Source organism: Diadema antillarum, unplaced genomic scaffold, assembly GCF_040938485.1.
Source record: "Diadema antillarum isolate AM-2024a unplaced genomic scaffold, OU_Dant_1.0 seq00000183_RagTag, whole genome shotgun sequence".
NCBI lineage: Eukaryota > Metazoa > Echinodermata > Echinoidea > Diadematoida > Diadematidae > Diadema > Diadema antillarum.
In genome coordinates, this window is record NW_027271250.1 from 2,061,047 (window position 1) to 2,077,535 (window position 16,489).

Sequence of the window (16,489 nt, forward strand, 5' to 3'; positions counted from 1 at the left end):
CAACACAAAAATGTAGAAATGCTAAGTAATTAGCATTTTACCTCGGATTTAGAAGATTTAGATTTCTCACGAGATTTCACAGCGTAAATTGTTCGAAATGTCCAGGTTTGATCGTTTTTTTCAGTACAATGCGAAATTTGAGCCTCAACGGCAGCTCAGTACGAAAGTTTACGGTGAATTGTGGGTATCAAAAGTTATTGTGATGCCTGAATAAGATGTGAAATATGTCGATAACCCCATTACGAAAAACCTGTTCGGAATTAGGAGCACATGTGATTTTGCTTCGCGCGAAAAAAAACTTTTTCTAGAGGGGTTAACTTGTGGAACATATTTCCAAAATCAGGGAAAATAAATCATGAAATCGTGCGATATTTGTAATTTTCTGGAGGTAAATAACTCGTGATATTTTTGTTCGAATTTTCATCTTCTGAGGACGGAATTCAGATCAACAAAAAATAAGTGTACGACAATAAAATAGACTCTCCATGTGTATGTAATGCACATGCGTGAATATAATTATATATATGTGTGTGTGTGTGTGCGTGTGTGTGTGTGTGTGTGTATGTGTGTGTGTTGCAAGATGATGCCAGCTTAAAGCTAGGTCCTATATCAAGTTTTTATTTGCATAAGCAGTATTATACATTTACATATGTCCATGATTATCCATCTCAAAACTGGATTCAACGATGACGGATAATTCACTCGGGCAGACTTCCCCGACTCGTCGCTCACTTTTCTCTCTTCCCACACCCTTTCGAGGAGTGAGGCGTCCCTTCTCCTTCTGGTACGTCAGGAAAGCTCGCATGCCACGTCGTCCTTGCTGTGATATTGATATAATAATGATACAACAGCTACTAATGCTACTATTACTCAGGGCGGATTCAAGTATTCCGTAAGGGGGGGGGGGGGCACGCCCCCCTAGTTTTCTTTTTTATTTCTTTTTTTTTAAACAAAAAATAAAGGGGACGCCCCCTGGGTCCATCACTGCTACTGCTGCTTCTACTTCTACTACTACTGCTACTATAGTTAGAAGAATATTATTGTTATTGTTAATATTGTTATTATTATTATTAGTAGTAGAAGTAGTAATAATAATAATAACAATAATACAAATAATAGGAATAAGAATAAGAATAATAACAAATATAATGATAATATGTTTTTATAGCACATATTTTTCGGTTTCAAGATACTCAATGAGGTTAACAATGATATGAAGTACACGTAAACACAAATTCAGCTACCTTGCTCTTATACTTACATAAACATGATATCTAGCAAAAGCAATGGTAACATAACGGATGATAATTTTCAGAATAAAATCTGTAATTTCAGTGCCAATAAGTAAATTTTTAGGATGTTTTTTCAAGAACTGACAGAATAATGGCATGACATTGCAATGATCATATCGCAACAACGCATTTCCACGCACGGCATGTTATCGATTTTGTTGTCGATTTTTTCTTTCAAAACAACAGCTACGTTTTGACTTGGACTTATTTCAAAGACGGGTTATTGTCCACACAAGTTTGAACATGATCAGCCAAAAGCCTGCAAAAAAATTACTCCTGTTAGAGTTCGTACAAGAAAATAATTCTGTGTATTTTTGATTGTATACAAAGTAATACTTCGTTGAGAAGAAGTAACAATACGTTTGAATTAAAATCGTATCGGAATGAGAGTTAACTATACCTTTAAAAGTGGCAAATGTCATATCTTGCCACCAAGACTTACAAACATTTTGTAAAATCTGATCTAGCATTTATTGTTCATTTTCTCGACGCTTCGGCCGCGATTGATAAACTTAAAAAAACAGGAGAAGTGATATCAAGACCTAATTTGAACAATTGCATTGGAATTGATGTGATTTTAGTTTAGATCTCCATGTACATTGGAGATAGATTGACTTCAGAATCGGCATAAATTTTGATGCTTTTGACAGAAGAAAACATAAATTTGGAAGAAAATACACACTTTGACATTCTGGATGGATACGTGCATTTTTTTTTTCCATAACAAAGATTATGTGCAAACAAACAAACATACAAACGCATATTCAAATACAAAAACTATTGGAAATACGTAAGAAACATGTATCAATGATTGATAAGTAAATAGATATTGAATATACATAGTTGGCAAATCTATAAATGTGTCAAAATACCTGGACGGTCCTCTCCACCGCATCAAGTATGATGAGAGCGACAACTCATTGTATCCACTAATATTTCATCATATAAAAACAAACCATTTAAAAAGGCAAAAAGTACCTCAATCATGTAGTCCATATCTTCTTGCTCATTCTTAAAGTCAAGCGACTTGACGTAAACCGTGTTGATGAGAACTGTTCGATCACTGTCGTGGCCCTGTATAGGAATCAAACATCACTTACTCTGTATTTCTCGAGGATAATCATAAACATTGCAAGCAAATTACAGAACGTTTTTTACCATTCAACCTTTTTAATGCGACAGTATCTTTATTCCATATACATTGTATTTGAGGAAATATGTTTTTCGTTTATTTTTTCTTTGCATTGGTTCGGCACTCGCGTATACCATGTCAAATCATTATAGATAATTTTGAACAAATTATTATAAAATGTAAGAGGGAAAATACGTTTACAGTAGAATATTGGAAGTGTAGGAACATTCAAAAACACAAGATGGTATTACTTGAGATTTACACGAGGATATTAGGCAGATGTGATGTCGTAATGAGTAAAAGATTTTTGGTTAAAGTAGTTTTTTTTTTCGTATCTTATGGTAGCATTTTTGTTTCTATTTTAGATTATCACGATTCAAAGTCATATCTCCGAGGAAACATTGTCGCTTTATTTCCATGGAAATCTAAATTGACGCTTCTACAAGGCAAATGTTTTCTTCTTAATGGGTATGCCGAAACTGAGTCGAAACTCCCTAATTATTTTCTTGTTCTTTTTTTTCGATCCTGAATATTTGACTCAGAAATGCCGTTGAATACAGCGTTTGTTCAGAACATAAATAGCCATAATTCATAGCATCACGCCCATCTACATGGAATGATGGATACGTACAGTATGCGATAATAGGCAGCCTTACCGCCAAAAATGACCGCCTGACACTGGTGAGTAACGTCTGGAAGATCCCGCCAACAAACTGACTAGTCGACCTGATATCGTTTCGTCCAGACCCGATGTACTGACTCTGTATTCCAATGCCTGCCTCTTCGGCAAAGGACATCAACTCTTGGAAGTGGATCTGAGGTAAAAGGTCACGAAAATGATATTGTGATGACCTCGGAAATAGAATGCTCCTCCTGGTAGTGACGAATGACCACCAACAGAAAAGTATTGCACCAAAGATTATATTTTATACATTTTAGTAATTAAGACCCCTGTGGTTTTATATGGTTATCTATCTCTATGATGATGGTGATGACTGTCTTTTTAACTGACAACTCGTATCATGATGATAATAGGTGTGTTATTCAATAGCGACATTTCTTTAAAAAAATATAAGACGGGGAAAGTATGCCTAAATCCAGTTTGTCCCTAATTCAGCGAATGATAGTGACCACGTTCGTCGTTCTGATATCATTTCTCTACCTTCACTGACAGAGCTGCCATTATTAAAACACTAATCATTTAAATTTGCCTTCAATCTCTTGGTTAGCTAGAATTAGCGTTTTGTTTATGGACTGACTACAACAATGTATAAAGGAAGGAATTTATTTCATTTTATTTCACGTATTAAAAACAAAGGCACACCGTACATCCACTCTACTACACATCACAATGTCTTAAGACTGCATTATTTCCAATGCTAAACCGTATTATATTGCTTTGGACAACGTGAAGCATTCGATTCTGATCTCGATTCTTCCTTCCAATCTGATCAAACTAATACTTCCATATTTTCTCTTTACTGTGTACTCACATTGCCGTCATTATTGGTGTCAAGACGTTTAAAGATCTCATCGATGGTGGCGCCCTCGCCAAATAAGACTTTGGCGTCCTCCGTGGAAAACTTGTCCCCAGACTATGTGACAGCAAAGAATTGAGAAGTGGCGCATTTTCCTGTGGGTAAAAGGTGTTCAAGCCTATCCAACCTTTCAATTTGTCTGTACATCTTACACAATTATACTGATGCAGGGACACTGCCTAAAGACAGCCAGGCTCAAACACACACGTACGCACACGCACACACTTAATCCTTTTCCCGATGTGTTTGTTTGTTTGTTTGTTTGTTTGTTTTTTTGCCCTTGACCATAATACTGCCATGGATTATGTGAAACATTCCATTCTAATTGAATTCCAATCCAATCACCTCTCTTCCACATTAACTTTCTTCTTTTTTTCTCCTCGGTATCAAATGCTGTGAAGCAATTAAACATTTCAAATTTCAAATTTAAAGCTCAAGACACATTTCCCCCAAAGCCCGTTGAGGACGAGTCCCGAGTATACTCGGGCAAGTGTCTATGAGAAATGCGTGTTGTAGCGAAATCAAACCATCCTCAACAGACTAGGGATTATATTTTACTTCAACATTATCTGGAGCCCTTGCAGGGCATAATATATAATTTCATTGTATTGAGCATTTCCATTATTTAAATTTATCATTTTATAGACATTGATATCGCCTATTGATATCTTGCAGCATGAATTTGAATTTATATGATTCAAACGTCATTCTCATGACAATAGAAATAGACCATGATTACTTTTTATATTTGGGATAAAAACGTGAGCTCTTAAAATGTTTTGACCGTTTAGGCACAGTGAATTTTGTTCCCATATTGATTGTTCTTGTGTGTGGTTTGTACTTCGGGTTTTTTGTTTACCTTTTCAATAGCATTTTGTAATTCGTCGAGGCTGATCGTTTGATTCTCGTCGACGTCGTTTTCGCTGAGGACTTGCAGGAAACGATTCATAGCCGTCGCCATCCTATGGTGATTACGCAGCGTCTGCTTTCGAGTGGCATCGAGCTTGATATGGGCCCTGGATGGAGGGGAGTAATTGAATCAGACATTAAGAGCTGCTCTTAAAGTAGCTTCGTGTGGCTAAAATTGCAGTTTGATCGACAGAGAACGTCAGCTTCTCTCGATATCATAACATTTCACATAATAATATACATAACAACACTATGTACAATGTCCCTAAGGCAAATGGTATGCTTTCGCCATACCACATGGCTCTCCCAATAGGTCTAGAGTACATCTTGAAAATGTGAGACGAAAGTTTCACATAAGCAAAAAAAAAAAAAAAATGAAATGACCTGTTTGTCAAGAATGTGTTGAATTCTTTGAACTAGGTTTCATTTTCAGGGAAGACTGGTTATTGTTTCAGAAGGTAAATATTTGGGAATTTAAACACTTTCACTTGACCTTTGACCGTTGCTCTTGACCTTATGGCACATATCTTTATCCAGTTTTTACCGTTTCTGTGTTCCAGAAAGAGTGGGGGGGGGGATCGAGGAGCTGTAAAAACAATGCATTCGAGGTATGGAATGGTTGATCTATAGGCCTTCGTGTTCTATTTCTTCTGGTTTTTGCCGCCCACCAGTCTCTGTATACGTTATGGAGATTGACTGCACACATTCACTGGCACGAAACTCTCAATATCACTTCACGTTCTGCCCCGCTCCCCACACTTCTTCTTAGCGTTAAGGAGATTAAAGTTACGTTCACGCGACGTTCTGAAATTTAAAGATTATCTCTAACTCTTAATCTTCGATGATTATACAGGTCGTATTCATAATAGTCTTGCCCGTGTGTAGACGTTTCGACATAAATCTAGCGAAGTTGTAACTGCTTTCCTTGCGTCCGTCAAGCTCGACAACAGCTGAAGTGATCTGTGAATATCATGGCATTTGATACAACCGAGTGCTCATATTCATTAGCTGATAGTAATCATTGTTGTTCTGCCACGTATGAGTTAGGCCAGGCAGAGTTCAACGACGCGAATGGGCAGTCACATTTAACGCCTTCCATACTGAATTCATGAAATCCTAAGTGACTTTAATTACAGATCGAGGCAACAAAGGTCCAGCAAGGAACGGGTTAATGATGAGCGTAGAACCAGTTTTACGCCTGCACAATTCTCAATATTATTATCTTGGCGAGGGAAGGTTAAAGCTTTACAATCATAATTGTATAGAACTTCGAATTAACCCCTGGCTTGTTACAATAAAGATCAACTACAAAGTCTAAGCTTAGATCAAAAGTGGCATCGCGTGACAAGCAGGTTTTGCTATCTTAGACTTAGTGTGTGTGTGTGTGTGTGTGTGTGTGTGTGTGTGTGTGTGTATGTGTGTGTGTGTGTGTGTGTGTGTGTGCATGTCCGTGTGTATTTGTGTACTTGACAGAAAAATAATTCCAAACAAGAATACGAAGTATGTGCGCGCATGATTTTTTACCATGGCTACTACTAAAACACTGAACAATTCAGTGCTTATTTACGTTGTTGAAGGGCAATATGTCGATCAGTTGTAATGAAACATTTCGACGTAAGAATTGCATGAATTTGAAGAATACGAAGTTTTACAAAATACACAATAGATATATGCATTTTGCAACATATGGGTTGAAACTATGTGTTGAAAATAAAACAGTATGGACATAGATATGGATTAATAATAGCATATAAATTCCGTAACATAAAAGTGCCCGTCCTTTGGAGGGGAATCAGTGCAGCAGTTTTCCTTTGTATACAGCAGTCCTTGGTTCTTCCTTGGTTCGTTATTCCGAAGGTTTGTTACTCCGAAAATAAAATGAGGATCGTTGTTCCGAGGGTTCGTTAATCCGAAAATGAAATAATGTTAGTTATATGTTCTGACATTCGTTATTCCAAAGGTCCGATAGCGTGCACCTTCTTATCATTTTCGGATTAACGAACTCTCTTTGATTTTCGGATTAACGAACATCGATAGTTTTAGGGAATGCAAATATTTCGGAATACCGAACCCGAGTTTATTTCCGTATTCGCGAACCTTCGGAATAACGAACAGCACCCCAAATAAATCCGAACACAAACACCCAAACACAAACACACGCACGCACACACACACACACACACACACACACACACACACACACACACAAGTGTATGGCGTTATTACTGTTGTACCTTGCGAGTTTTGTATTGGGCAGAGGAGCCGGTGTTGACATCAGCTCGGGCTTGTTTGGAAGTGTGTGGGATTCATGCTCACTGAACTGAGACGAAAGTAGAAAGAGCATAATGTGTGAAATAGGAAAAGTAAATACTACAAATTGATAACAGTCATCAAATCCACAGCTTTGTTTTTGTGACCAACTTTATTAAAAGAATGATGGTAATAATAATGAGAGTGATCATGACGATGATAACAGTAATGATGATAATAATGATATAGATAATAACAAGAAAAAGAAGAAGAACAAGAAAAAGCAGAAAAAGAATAACAATCACACTAGTGATATAATACTAATAGAATGATTATAATACTAGGGAATGCAGGAGCTGTGAGTTGATGTTGAATATATATCACAGTTATAGAAAATGGAGTTTTGAGATCTTCAAGATTTCTCGGCAAGATTTTGAACAGATCAGTCAGATATAGTCGATAATGAAACGACGACGGGTTTGAAAGTTTGCTTGCTCGATATAAATGTTTTGACAGGTTTAGAAATATCATCGTACTATGAAAGCATAAAGTGTTCATTAATTTTACTTGTCATACGAAGCAGATCACACTGTAGTTTACAACAGACTTCTTGTGAATATGCCTTCAAGAATCAATGCTGCAATGTAATTAGCAGAAGAAATTGAACAGGAATAGGATTGACAAAGACTCAGAGTGAATTGTCAGATTTTGTAAATTCTTGAAATATTATGTCCTCGTAAATTCATGTTAGCAGATGTACTCTATTGGTTATTCCTATCTTTAGGGAAATTTTGTTTTCATCAATCATTATTCTTACTGTAATCATCCCAAACGTCTTGTCATTGAATGTTCCAAAGCGCTCCTCCTTCATTAGCAACCTGGCAATCTTTTCAAGATCCTGCATTCTCCGCAAAAATGAGTCCTCAGGTTTCATGGATAGCCACCATCCTGAAGTATAGAGAGAGTTTCAGCACGAAAAATAATTAAATACAGACTTTTCAGCACGAATATATACATTTATGCATGAAACAAAATAATGAAGATATTTCCGTATATGAATACATACTTTTCAGCACGAATATATACATTCATGCATGAAACAAAATAATGAAGATATTTCCGTATATGAATACATACATTTCAGCATAAATGAAGACACTTCAGTTTATACGAAAGCAGACATTTAAGTACAAATGAAGATATGCCTATGCAGACAGCATTTTGCATATTGTATCTAATAGACGGTGTCAATTCCAACGATTATTATTTTTTGTTTGACAGCAAGTATATATAATTCAACACACTTTTCGTTTTGTTGGAAAGGATTTTCAGTACTTATGTATATTATCCTGGGTTGGTTTTTTTCTTTTGTCTTGATCAAAGCGTGCTAAATAAATTGAGCATCTAAATGCCACTATCAAAGCCATTCCTTACAGACAGTTGGCATTAAGACTTTGGCAGACAATGACGTGTTTATCAAGGGATAAAAATTGTGATTGAGTCCACTACCTAGAAGATATTAGTATCCTATGAAACAGTTGTCAAACATTATCACATCAATGCACAAGAAATGGCACTGATAAGTATTACTTAATCACACACACACACACACACACACAATGGTTTTTGTTATTTTTTAGTTCTCGTCTTACCATCGAAGCAGTGGACAGGATAGTTACAGATGACTCCGCCATCGACATACAAGTCTGTTTGTCCGGTAAAAATCCTCTTGTACGGCTGAAACACACCTGTGGTCACGATAAAATCATTTGAATTGAATTGAATTGAATTGAATTGAATTGAATTGAATTGAATTGAATTGAATTGAATTGAAATAAATTGAAATAAATTGAAATGAATTGAATTGAATTGAAAACAAAGAACTCATTCAGACCAATTTCTTTTACGCACAATAGTCAATAGAATATTATTTTCAAGCATTTACACCTACAACCTGTAGTTACACCTTCTATCATGTCGGTTGCTTTCGTAACAATGTTATGATGATAAGCAGATTGGACTGGATTCAAAATAGATCGATCATGACATGGGTTCGCTTTTGTGAATGATAATCCAAATCCACTTTACAAAGACCCTATCAACAAAAAGGGATGATTTCCATACTGCAGTTCTTAAGGGCAAGGATTTCTGTTATACATCTTTGTAGTATTTGACATTGTAAATGTCATATCATTATCTCTCTCTATTATGGCGTTCGAGGAGGTACGGGGAAGCGGGGGGGGGGGGGTGGGGATAGAGCTTGGACAGATTGACGTAGGCCTGTACTCTGATCACGTTACCCGGGATAGCGGTCGACATTCGCACCGCCACGGCGATGGGCATGTTGGGCGTGGTTTTAACATGACAGTACTCCTCCATCATACTACTGATGTTGGTGACAACCACGCAGAGCTCCCGCCCCGTCTGTTCGTAGAGATCCTTGAAGGTGGCCTTCCTATCACCAAGTTTTTCCTCCACCATCCGGCACACCATCTCGTACAACCGTCTCCCGGGATGCCAGCCGTAGGACCGGAAGACATTAGGGATCGCGCTCAGCACGCCGCACGAAGCATCTGATATAAACAATAACATCATTATTAAAGTGAGGCCCCACTCCAGTTGACTTTGATAAGGACATTTAAAAGCAAACAAAATGATGGAAGTTCATAAGTAGGAAAATAAATTTTTACGATTTTGACATTCAAAATATTTCCCAAGAACAGCAGTATTATGTGAGTACATTAACTTTCTTCGTTTAACTTAGAAAGATATGAACTTACTATTTTGTGTATATGCCCCCTCTAGTTGAGTTCCTACGGAAGTGAAATTGAAACCTCACCCATGTAATCGAGGCCTTTAGAACCAATCGCCATCTCCTCGGCAACCCTTTTAGAGTCGTGACCTACAGCAAGGAACGTGGCCATCATGGACCCCACGCTCGTCCCGGCAAAGCGATGGATCTTGTCCGTATAGCCCAGACGTTCCAGCTCCTACAACCGTCGACGCAAAATTTTCATTGGGCCAAATGTTGTATAAGCGTATAAATACTGAATAAGTAATGGTCATGACGATATCATGACAATAGAATACATTCATGGTGACTATAGTAATCATTATTGAATTAAAAAAAGAAGAAAAATTACTTATCTACGATTATAGAAACTTTCAGGATGCATCAAATAAAGCAAGCTTAAACCATCCTCACATCACTCACAAAATTACACCCTATACATTTCTAAACCGTGGCTTATATACTGACATTGTGTTCTATATAGACATGGTAAACCTCTTTACAGAATGGCTAATATTATATTTACAAACACGTGTCATGCAATTTGAGAAATGGAATAACAGGATTTCTAAATCTGAGAGCAAATTTAAGTAACGCTTCCCCAAAGCATGTCTCCCCCTCAAAAAAATCCCATTTGGCAATTAGTGGTCTGAAGATCGTTTGTAATTGAGTTCTTTCTAAGGTTTGAAACTACTTAGCTTTGTATATTGTCCTGTGATTGCATTTTAGTCCTATTCCATAAACATATATAATATCAAATTCAATAATTTTTTCTTTAAAAAAATTAATGTAGAAAATGTACAGTATGAACAGAAATTGTTGTAGATCTACTTATTCATTATAAACAGACAAGCAAAATATGCACATCTACACACAGTATACTCACACTGGTAATTAGTCAATTAAAAAAAAAATGTTCAGGTTGCACAAATATTACAGAAATATGACTTTAAGGAAGAAGCTTGTGTGACTGTAATCGCCGAATAATCGTACATGGTTGTGGCACATGGAGAGCAGATAAAAATTCTTAGACGAGAACAAATAATAATATCAAATGAATAAAAATGCACGAACCATAAAAGCCCCGACGTAAGCTGTCCCCTGGGTTCCTCCGCCCTCCATCACTATATTCTCGTAGGGAAACTCCAGGTTCGCCAGGTCGTCATCCAAATCGGCAGTCGAAGGCGTGGTCGATGACGAGGAGGACTGACGTGACATGATGGGCACGTCATCGGACTTCCTGCTATGTATACAATATAATAATGTGCATTCGTAAATGAAATGAAGTTTGTAAATTTAGTAATAGAAAAGGTGATTTGTATTGTGTCAGAATTCAATGATTCAAATACATGTCATAATTCTCCCATTTAAAGTCTAAAACATCATCGGTTTCTGCATTCAACTCTTACACTTCGTATGCAGGATTTCATTTGTCCTTTCCCTTTTCTGTCCATTTCCATCAACAAAAGCATCCCAATACTTCACTACATAGCCCTAATCAATTCGTCAAATCTTTTCAGCGTGTGTATTATATCTAAGCAAAACCGGCACGACCCTCTGTGAAATGTTGTTACACTTTTTGCAGTAGTTTTGTCATGCCCTCGTGCAATGGAGTCTGCATCTCCTTGTTCAGAGGGATGGAATCCAATGTATATTTCATATATACGTTTGCTTCTTTTAACTCCCCTTTTCAATCTTCCTTTCTTCCTTTTTTGTTTAATTGTTCCTTTCCATGCATACGACAATCAATTTCAGGGATAATGTAAAAGTAACTCATTTATTTAAAAACTTTGTCTGTTTGTTTGTGTGTGTATTTGTTGGTATGTAGGACTTCACATTCTTATGCATTGACTTGTAAGCAAATTAGCTGCGTTACACACACACACACACATTTTCACACACACATTTACACACACACTTACACACATACATATACACGCACATAAGCCAGTTCTCTTACATAATAACACAGCTCTGATGCACCCGTCCACACAGCTTTTCAGCACGTCTCCTCTATTTCCTACAACTTTCAGTTTCATCTGCTTGTATAATATCATGTGATGAGTATATGGTATTGTTAATTTCACATATTCTACTTTGTTTCTTATACTTGTTGATTGTTATTGTGTTATTTTGTGTATGTTAATGTTTTGATTTGGTGGAAATGAAATAAACTAGTTAGCCACAGAAATCCGCAACGATACCCGCGTCACTCACCAAAGCCGTAACAACAATATTGTAGTTCTTCATTTAAAGTACAAATGACCTTTACAAGACGCCGGGATGAGGGCAGTATGTCCATCATGCGTCGGAACTATTCGAAGTCAATTACGTAATACTGATAGTATTCTCAATGAACCAAAGGATCGGAAGACATCCACCCGCTCTTATTAAGAAGTATACGCAAGCTTTCATATCTGATAGATTTATTTACAATGGGTCGAACTTGTTTTACCATGCCAAAATTATACATACAAGGACACACACACACACACACACACACACACACACAGATACATATATACATATGTATGTATGATTGATATATATATATATATATATATATATATAGACATACATATAGAGAGATAGAAAAATCTTATAGACGTATAGATGCAAGCGCAAAGATCACAAAACTCTGCCATCAGAACTGCATCTATAGGACAATACCATGTAAAAGGGACATTATACACCCACATTATATACTCATCTTTAAAAGCTTTACTTGGCTACCAAAGATCGTATGGGATACAAAATTCTTCTCACTACTCGAAAACCAATGAATGATTTTGTTTCCTCGTATATTGACGATCCTATTTTGGAATACGTACGAGGTCGTATAGCCTCGGTTATGCTGGTAAGATCTTACTTGTAAATCTAAGAACTAATTCATCATTTGGTGACCGAGCATTTCCAGCTCTTCCACCGTGATGTCTGTGGAATCAGCTACCTGTTCATATCCGTCCTGTGCAAACGTCTTATTCTTTCAAACCTGAAAATGTAGCTCACACAAATCTTTCATTGTTCATGGCGTATTGTATTCTTCTCCCCCCCCCCCGCTTCACAATACGATTCGATATAATTTAGATAGATTGAGAAATAAGAATCCGTTGTTATATTGTTGTTTTTTTTGCCATCATTATCATCATAATAATTATATGCATAATCCTGGTATATAATTTTCCTAATTATTATAATCCATTTCTAATGAGTAGCATATATTTGATATTATCATTTGCATTATTGGTACTATAGGTGCTATGAATTATCAGTATTCCTGATCTTGGACTACTTGTCATTATTCAAATTTACGTGCACTTTCTATAATATCTTTCTATACAAATCCTTATTCTCTTTTCGATCTCTATGATAAACATCAACTATTTATTCGTCCAAATTCTTCACTTACCACTTTACTAACAATCAGATATTCAAATATTTCTTGTCAATCAGCCTTATAGGAGTGTTTTGAAACTTCCTTCATCATGTTGAGAAATCGAAATTGGAGGAGTGATCAGGTCAGCTTAAAAGCAAACAAATAAACAAACAAGCAAACAATAAACCCCAGAAAATGTACGTTTAGGTCATTAAACGTTTATGCTGCCAGGCTAATCATACTATATATCAATGTGTATTGTCTTGTTTTGTTCGCTGCTTTAACTAATATTGGAAGACAATTCTATTGCGATGACTTCTCAAATGGACAATTAGTGTTCATTGAACAATGACGGAAATTATCTTAAAGTATATCGTTTCATCTTTCCAGCATAACAGTTCATTAAGGATTAATTCAAAACATTGTAGTATGAGGTGTACGACCAGCAACAGCTGCAAGGTGGCATGAAAATGAATCAGATGAAAAAGGTTCTGAGCAAGGTAGATTGATGGTGACTAAGAAAAAAAAAGACATACCTTGGACTGTATGGTCCATGGCCCACAATGTGGCTTATTTTCTTCTGTGACGTGGTGACTGACGACGATCTTTCAGCAGACCCGCTCGCACCCATCCTGCCTTATTCCACTGCCTGGTACGCGGCAATGTTCGCGAATCAAAATCCTCCAAGATTCGTCAAAACTTTGCGATAAATCAGTGAAGAGTTCCTCAAAGGTTTATAAATCCAATATCAGTTTCGGCAGGATGTGTGAAAGTAAAAGCACTTAGTTTTGAAAGAAAAACGATTAACCCTTGACCGAGATCGAGAAGCTGCGGAGGTGTGCTTGAATCCTCTATAGCTGCCAAATGAACCAAGAGACCTAATTCAAGCACGCGCGATCTTGTAAGACGGACACACACTATTTTACTCATAGACACCATTACGGACTTTTTTAGAATATGCGTTGATGCTAGTAATACCACTGTGTCACAATATCTTTTGTATTTAAACAACGAAATCTTCAATATAACTAATTAGAGAAAATGTTTAATGAATATACTGTCTTGTACCTCTTTCATGATGATGGTCACTACTTTTATAATGTCTTACCTTTTATTATATTCATACACTATTCTGAGGTAGATATAAACTGAATGAAAGAATATATTGAATGATGAAATGCTACATTTGAATTACGAAGGAATGCATATAATGCCCTCCTTCAACAGAGATGAAAGTTCTATGTGACACGCGCAGAGTTGTTTGGAGAGTCGAAGAGACCATTATACATAATCCTCATGGCATGTTGTTGTGAGATGAGCGTGGTGCAATTGATATTATTATTTCCAATGTTTATACCCTACCAGGCATTTGTACCCAACAACTGCATGTGACATCCTAGTCCAGTTCTCACGTGTCCATGTTAATAAAGGTGTGAGTCGTCCTCGTCAAAACGTGCCGTTGACCCCCAAACCGGTTTCACGCGCGACTTAGATCAGTAATCCCAAAAGAAGCTTCTTTTTTTCCGGCAATGAAAATTTATTGAGCGTGCACTAGCGACAAGCCAGGACAAAATATCCTTCCCTCTTTTCTTGTTCTTTTTTTTTCTTTATTTCTTCTTCTTTATCCTATCTCTTCGCTGTCTTTTACATTTTCTTTCATTGTTTCAGCTTGACCGCCTTTGAAAGTTAATATATTGGAAACAGCGTTATTGAAGATGGAAATTAGAAAAATGAGTATAATAAAATATGTATATATAAACTCCTAAAAAAAGTTCTGCAAGTCCAATTTGATGTATCATATTTCTCTTAAAATTACATCATTTCATTCAAATGAAACATCATAAGAAAACCTGATTAATTTATTCTCTTACAACAGCTCACTTGTTTACATTATGCATTCCTGGAATGCACATTATGACTGAGTATGAGGAAAGGTCAAATGTGAAAAATTTGCAAAATAGAGCAAACATGTTATGTCAAAAATATGTCAAACAGTGTAGTTCCCATTTGCTTTGTCGTTTCAGGGAAGGTAAGTGCTTGAAGAAAAGAATGCATTGTGAGATTATCAATAGATTCCAGACTTCATCCATGAATTAGAAACTGTGGTAATATCTGCAGATTAAAATTAAACATAAAGGTTGACCAAAAAGTCATCTAATGTCTAGGAAATAGGAGTTTTTGAAAGTGCTCTCATTTCAGCATTGCTTATTCCTGTGGCCTTTTTTCATCAAAACTGTTTGTTATCAATAGCAGAATTGTTGCGACTTTACACCTTTGATCTGCCCCCATACTGAGCTGTTTAGCACATTCCAAGAACACCAAATCATATAGCAAGTGAGATGCCATTTTAAAGATAATTAATCAGGCTTTCTCATGATGTCATATTTAATGAAGATAATGCAGGTTTAAGAGAAATATGATATATTAAACTTTGATCGCAGAACTTATTTTGAGGAGTTTATATATAAACAGGTGGACTGATTATTGTTTGCTTAGTCCCGGCAACGAAAAAACAAATATGTTCATAGAATCTGTGACATGCAGGCCCTACATATTAATCAAGTCACATATTATTGCACTTGCTTGTATTTGAGTCAATATAGTTTATACCAATTTACCATTCACATTTTGCACTGTCTTATTGGTACATTTATAACAAAATACTTTTTCTTGGTATCGAGAAAGATTGCCTGAGGTTTGAGGAGAAGAGAGGACAAGACATTCATGAAATTTTTATTTTGATGGGTGGAATAGCTTGATTCTTTGATGATGGCAACCAGCGGTATGTCTCTAGAATCACCACGCATTCTTTATAATCACGATAGTAATAATAATTTTCTGTTTGTACTTAGCATTTTATGTTGAAATGCCAAATGAATGAATAGATTAATAAATAGATAGATAGATAGATAGATAGATAGATAGATATAGATGAATAAATAGATAAATAAATGAATAGATAATAGTGATAATGCCTATTATAAGTTGAACGCATCAGTATAAGCTAGTCTATTTCTCTTGACTGCATCTACTGTTTGATAGTGCGAATTATTTATGGTCTATCAAAAATTCATTACAATACAATATCAGGGTGGTTACATAACGTGTATACCTGTTTTAGAAATGCACGTGAGAGCTTTGAAACATTCCTTTGCACTTTATTTTATTTATTTATTTTACACCGTTGCAGTGTCTCATTCT

The 16,489-nt window shown here is 36.2% G+C and overlaps 1 protein-coding gene across 1 annotated transcript; it reads right to left on the reverse strand.

Moving 5' to 3' along the window:
- Positions 1–643: 643 nt before the first annotated feature.
- LOC139728580 (uncharacterized) lies at positions 644–11,130 on the reverse strand. The gene is made up of 11 exons (XM_071639517.1): positions 10,987–11,130; positions 9,961–10,111; positions 9,422–9,694; positions 8,774–8,869; positions 7,939–8,069; positions 7,106–7,191; positions 4,822–4,978; positions 3,918–4,019; positions 3,081–3,239; positions 2,271–2,366; positions 644–820 (listed from the first exon to the last, which is right to left on the reverse strand). Exons 1-11 carry the CDS (start codon positions 11,128–11,130, stop codon positions 644–646), a joined length of 1,572 nt encoding a protein of 523 aa, XP_071495618.1.
- Between the last annotated feature and the right edge of the window lie 5,359 nt (positions 11,131–16,489).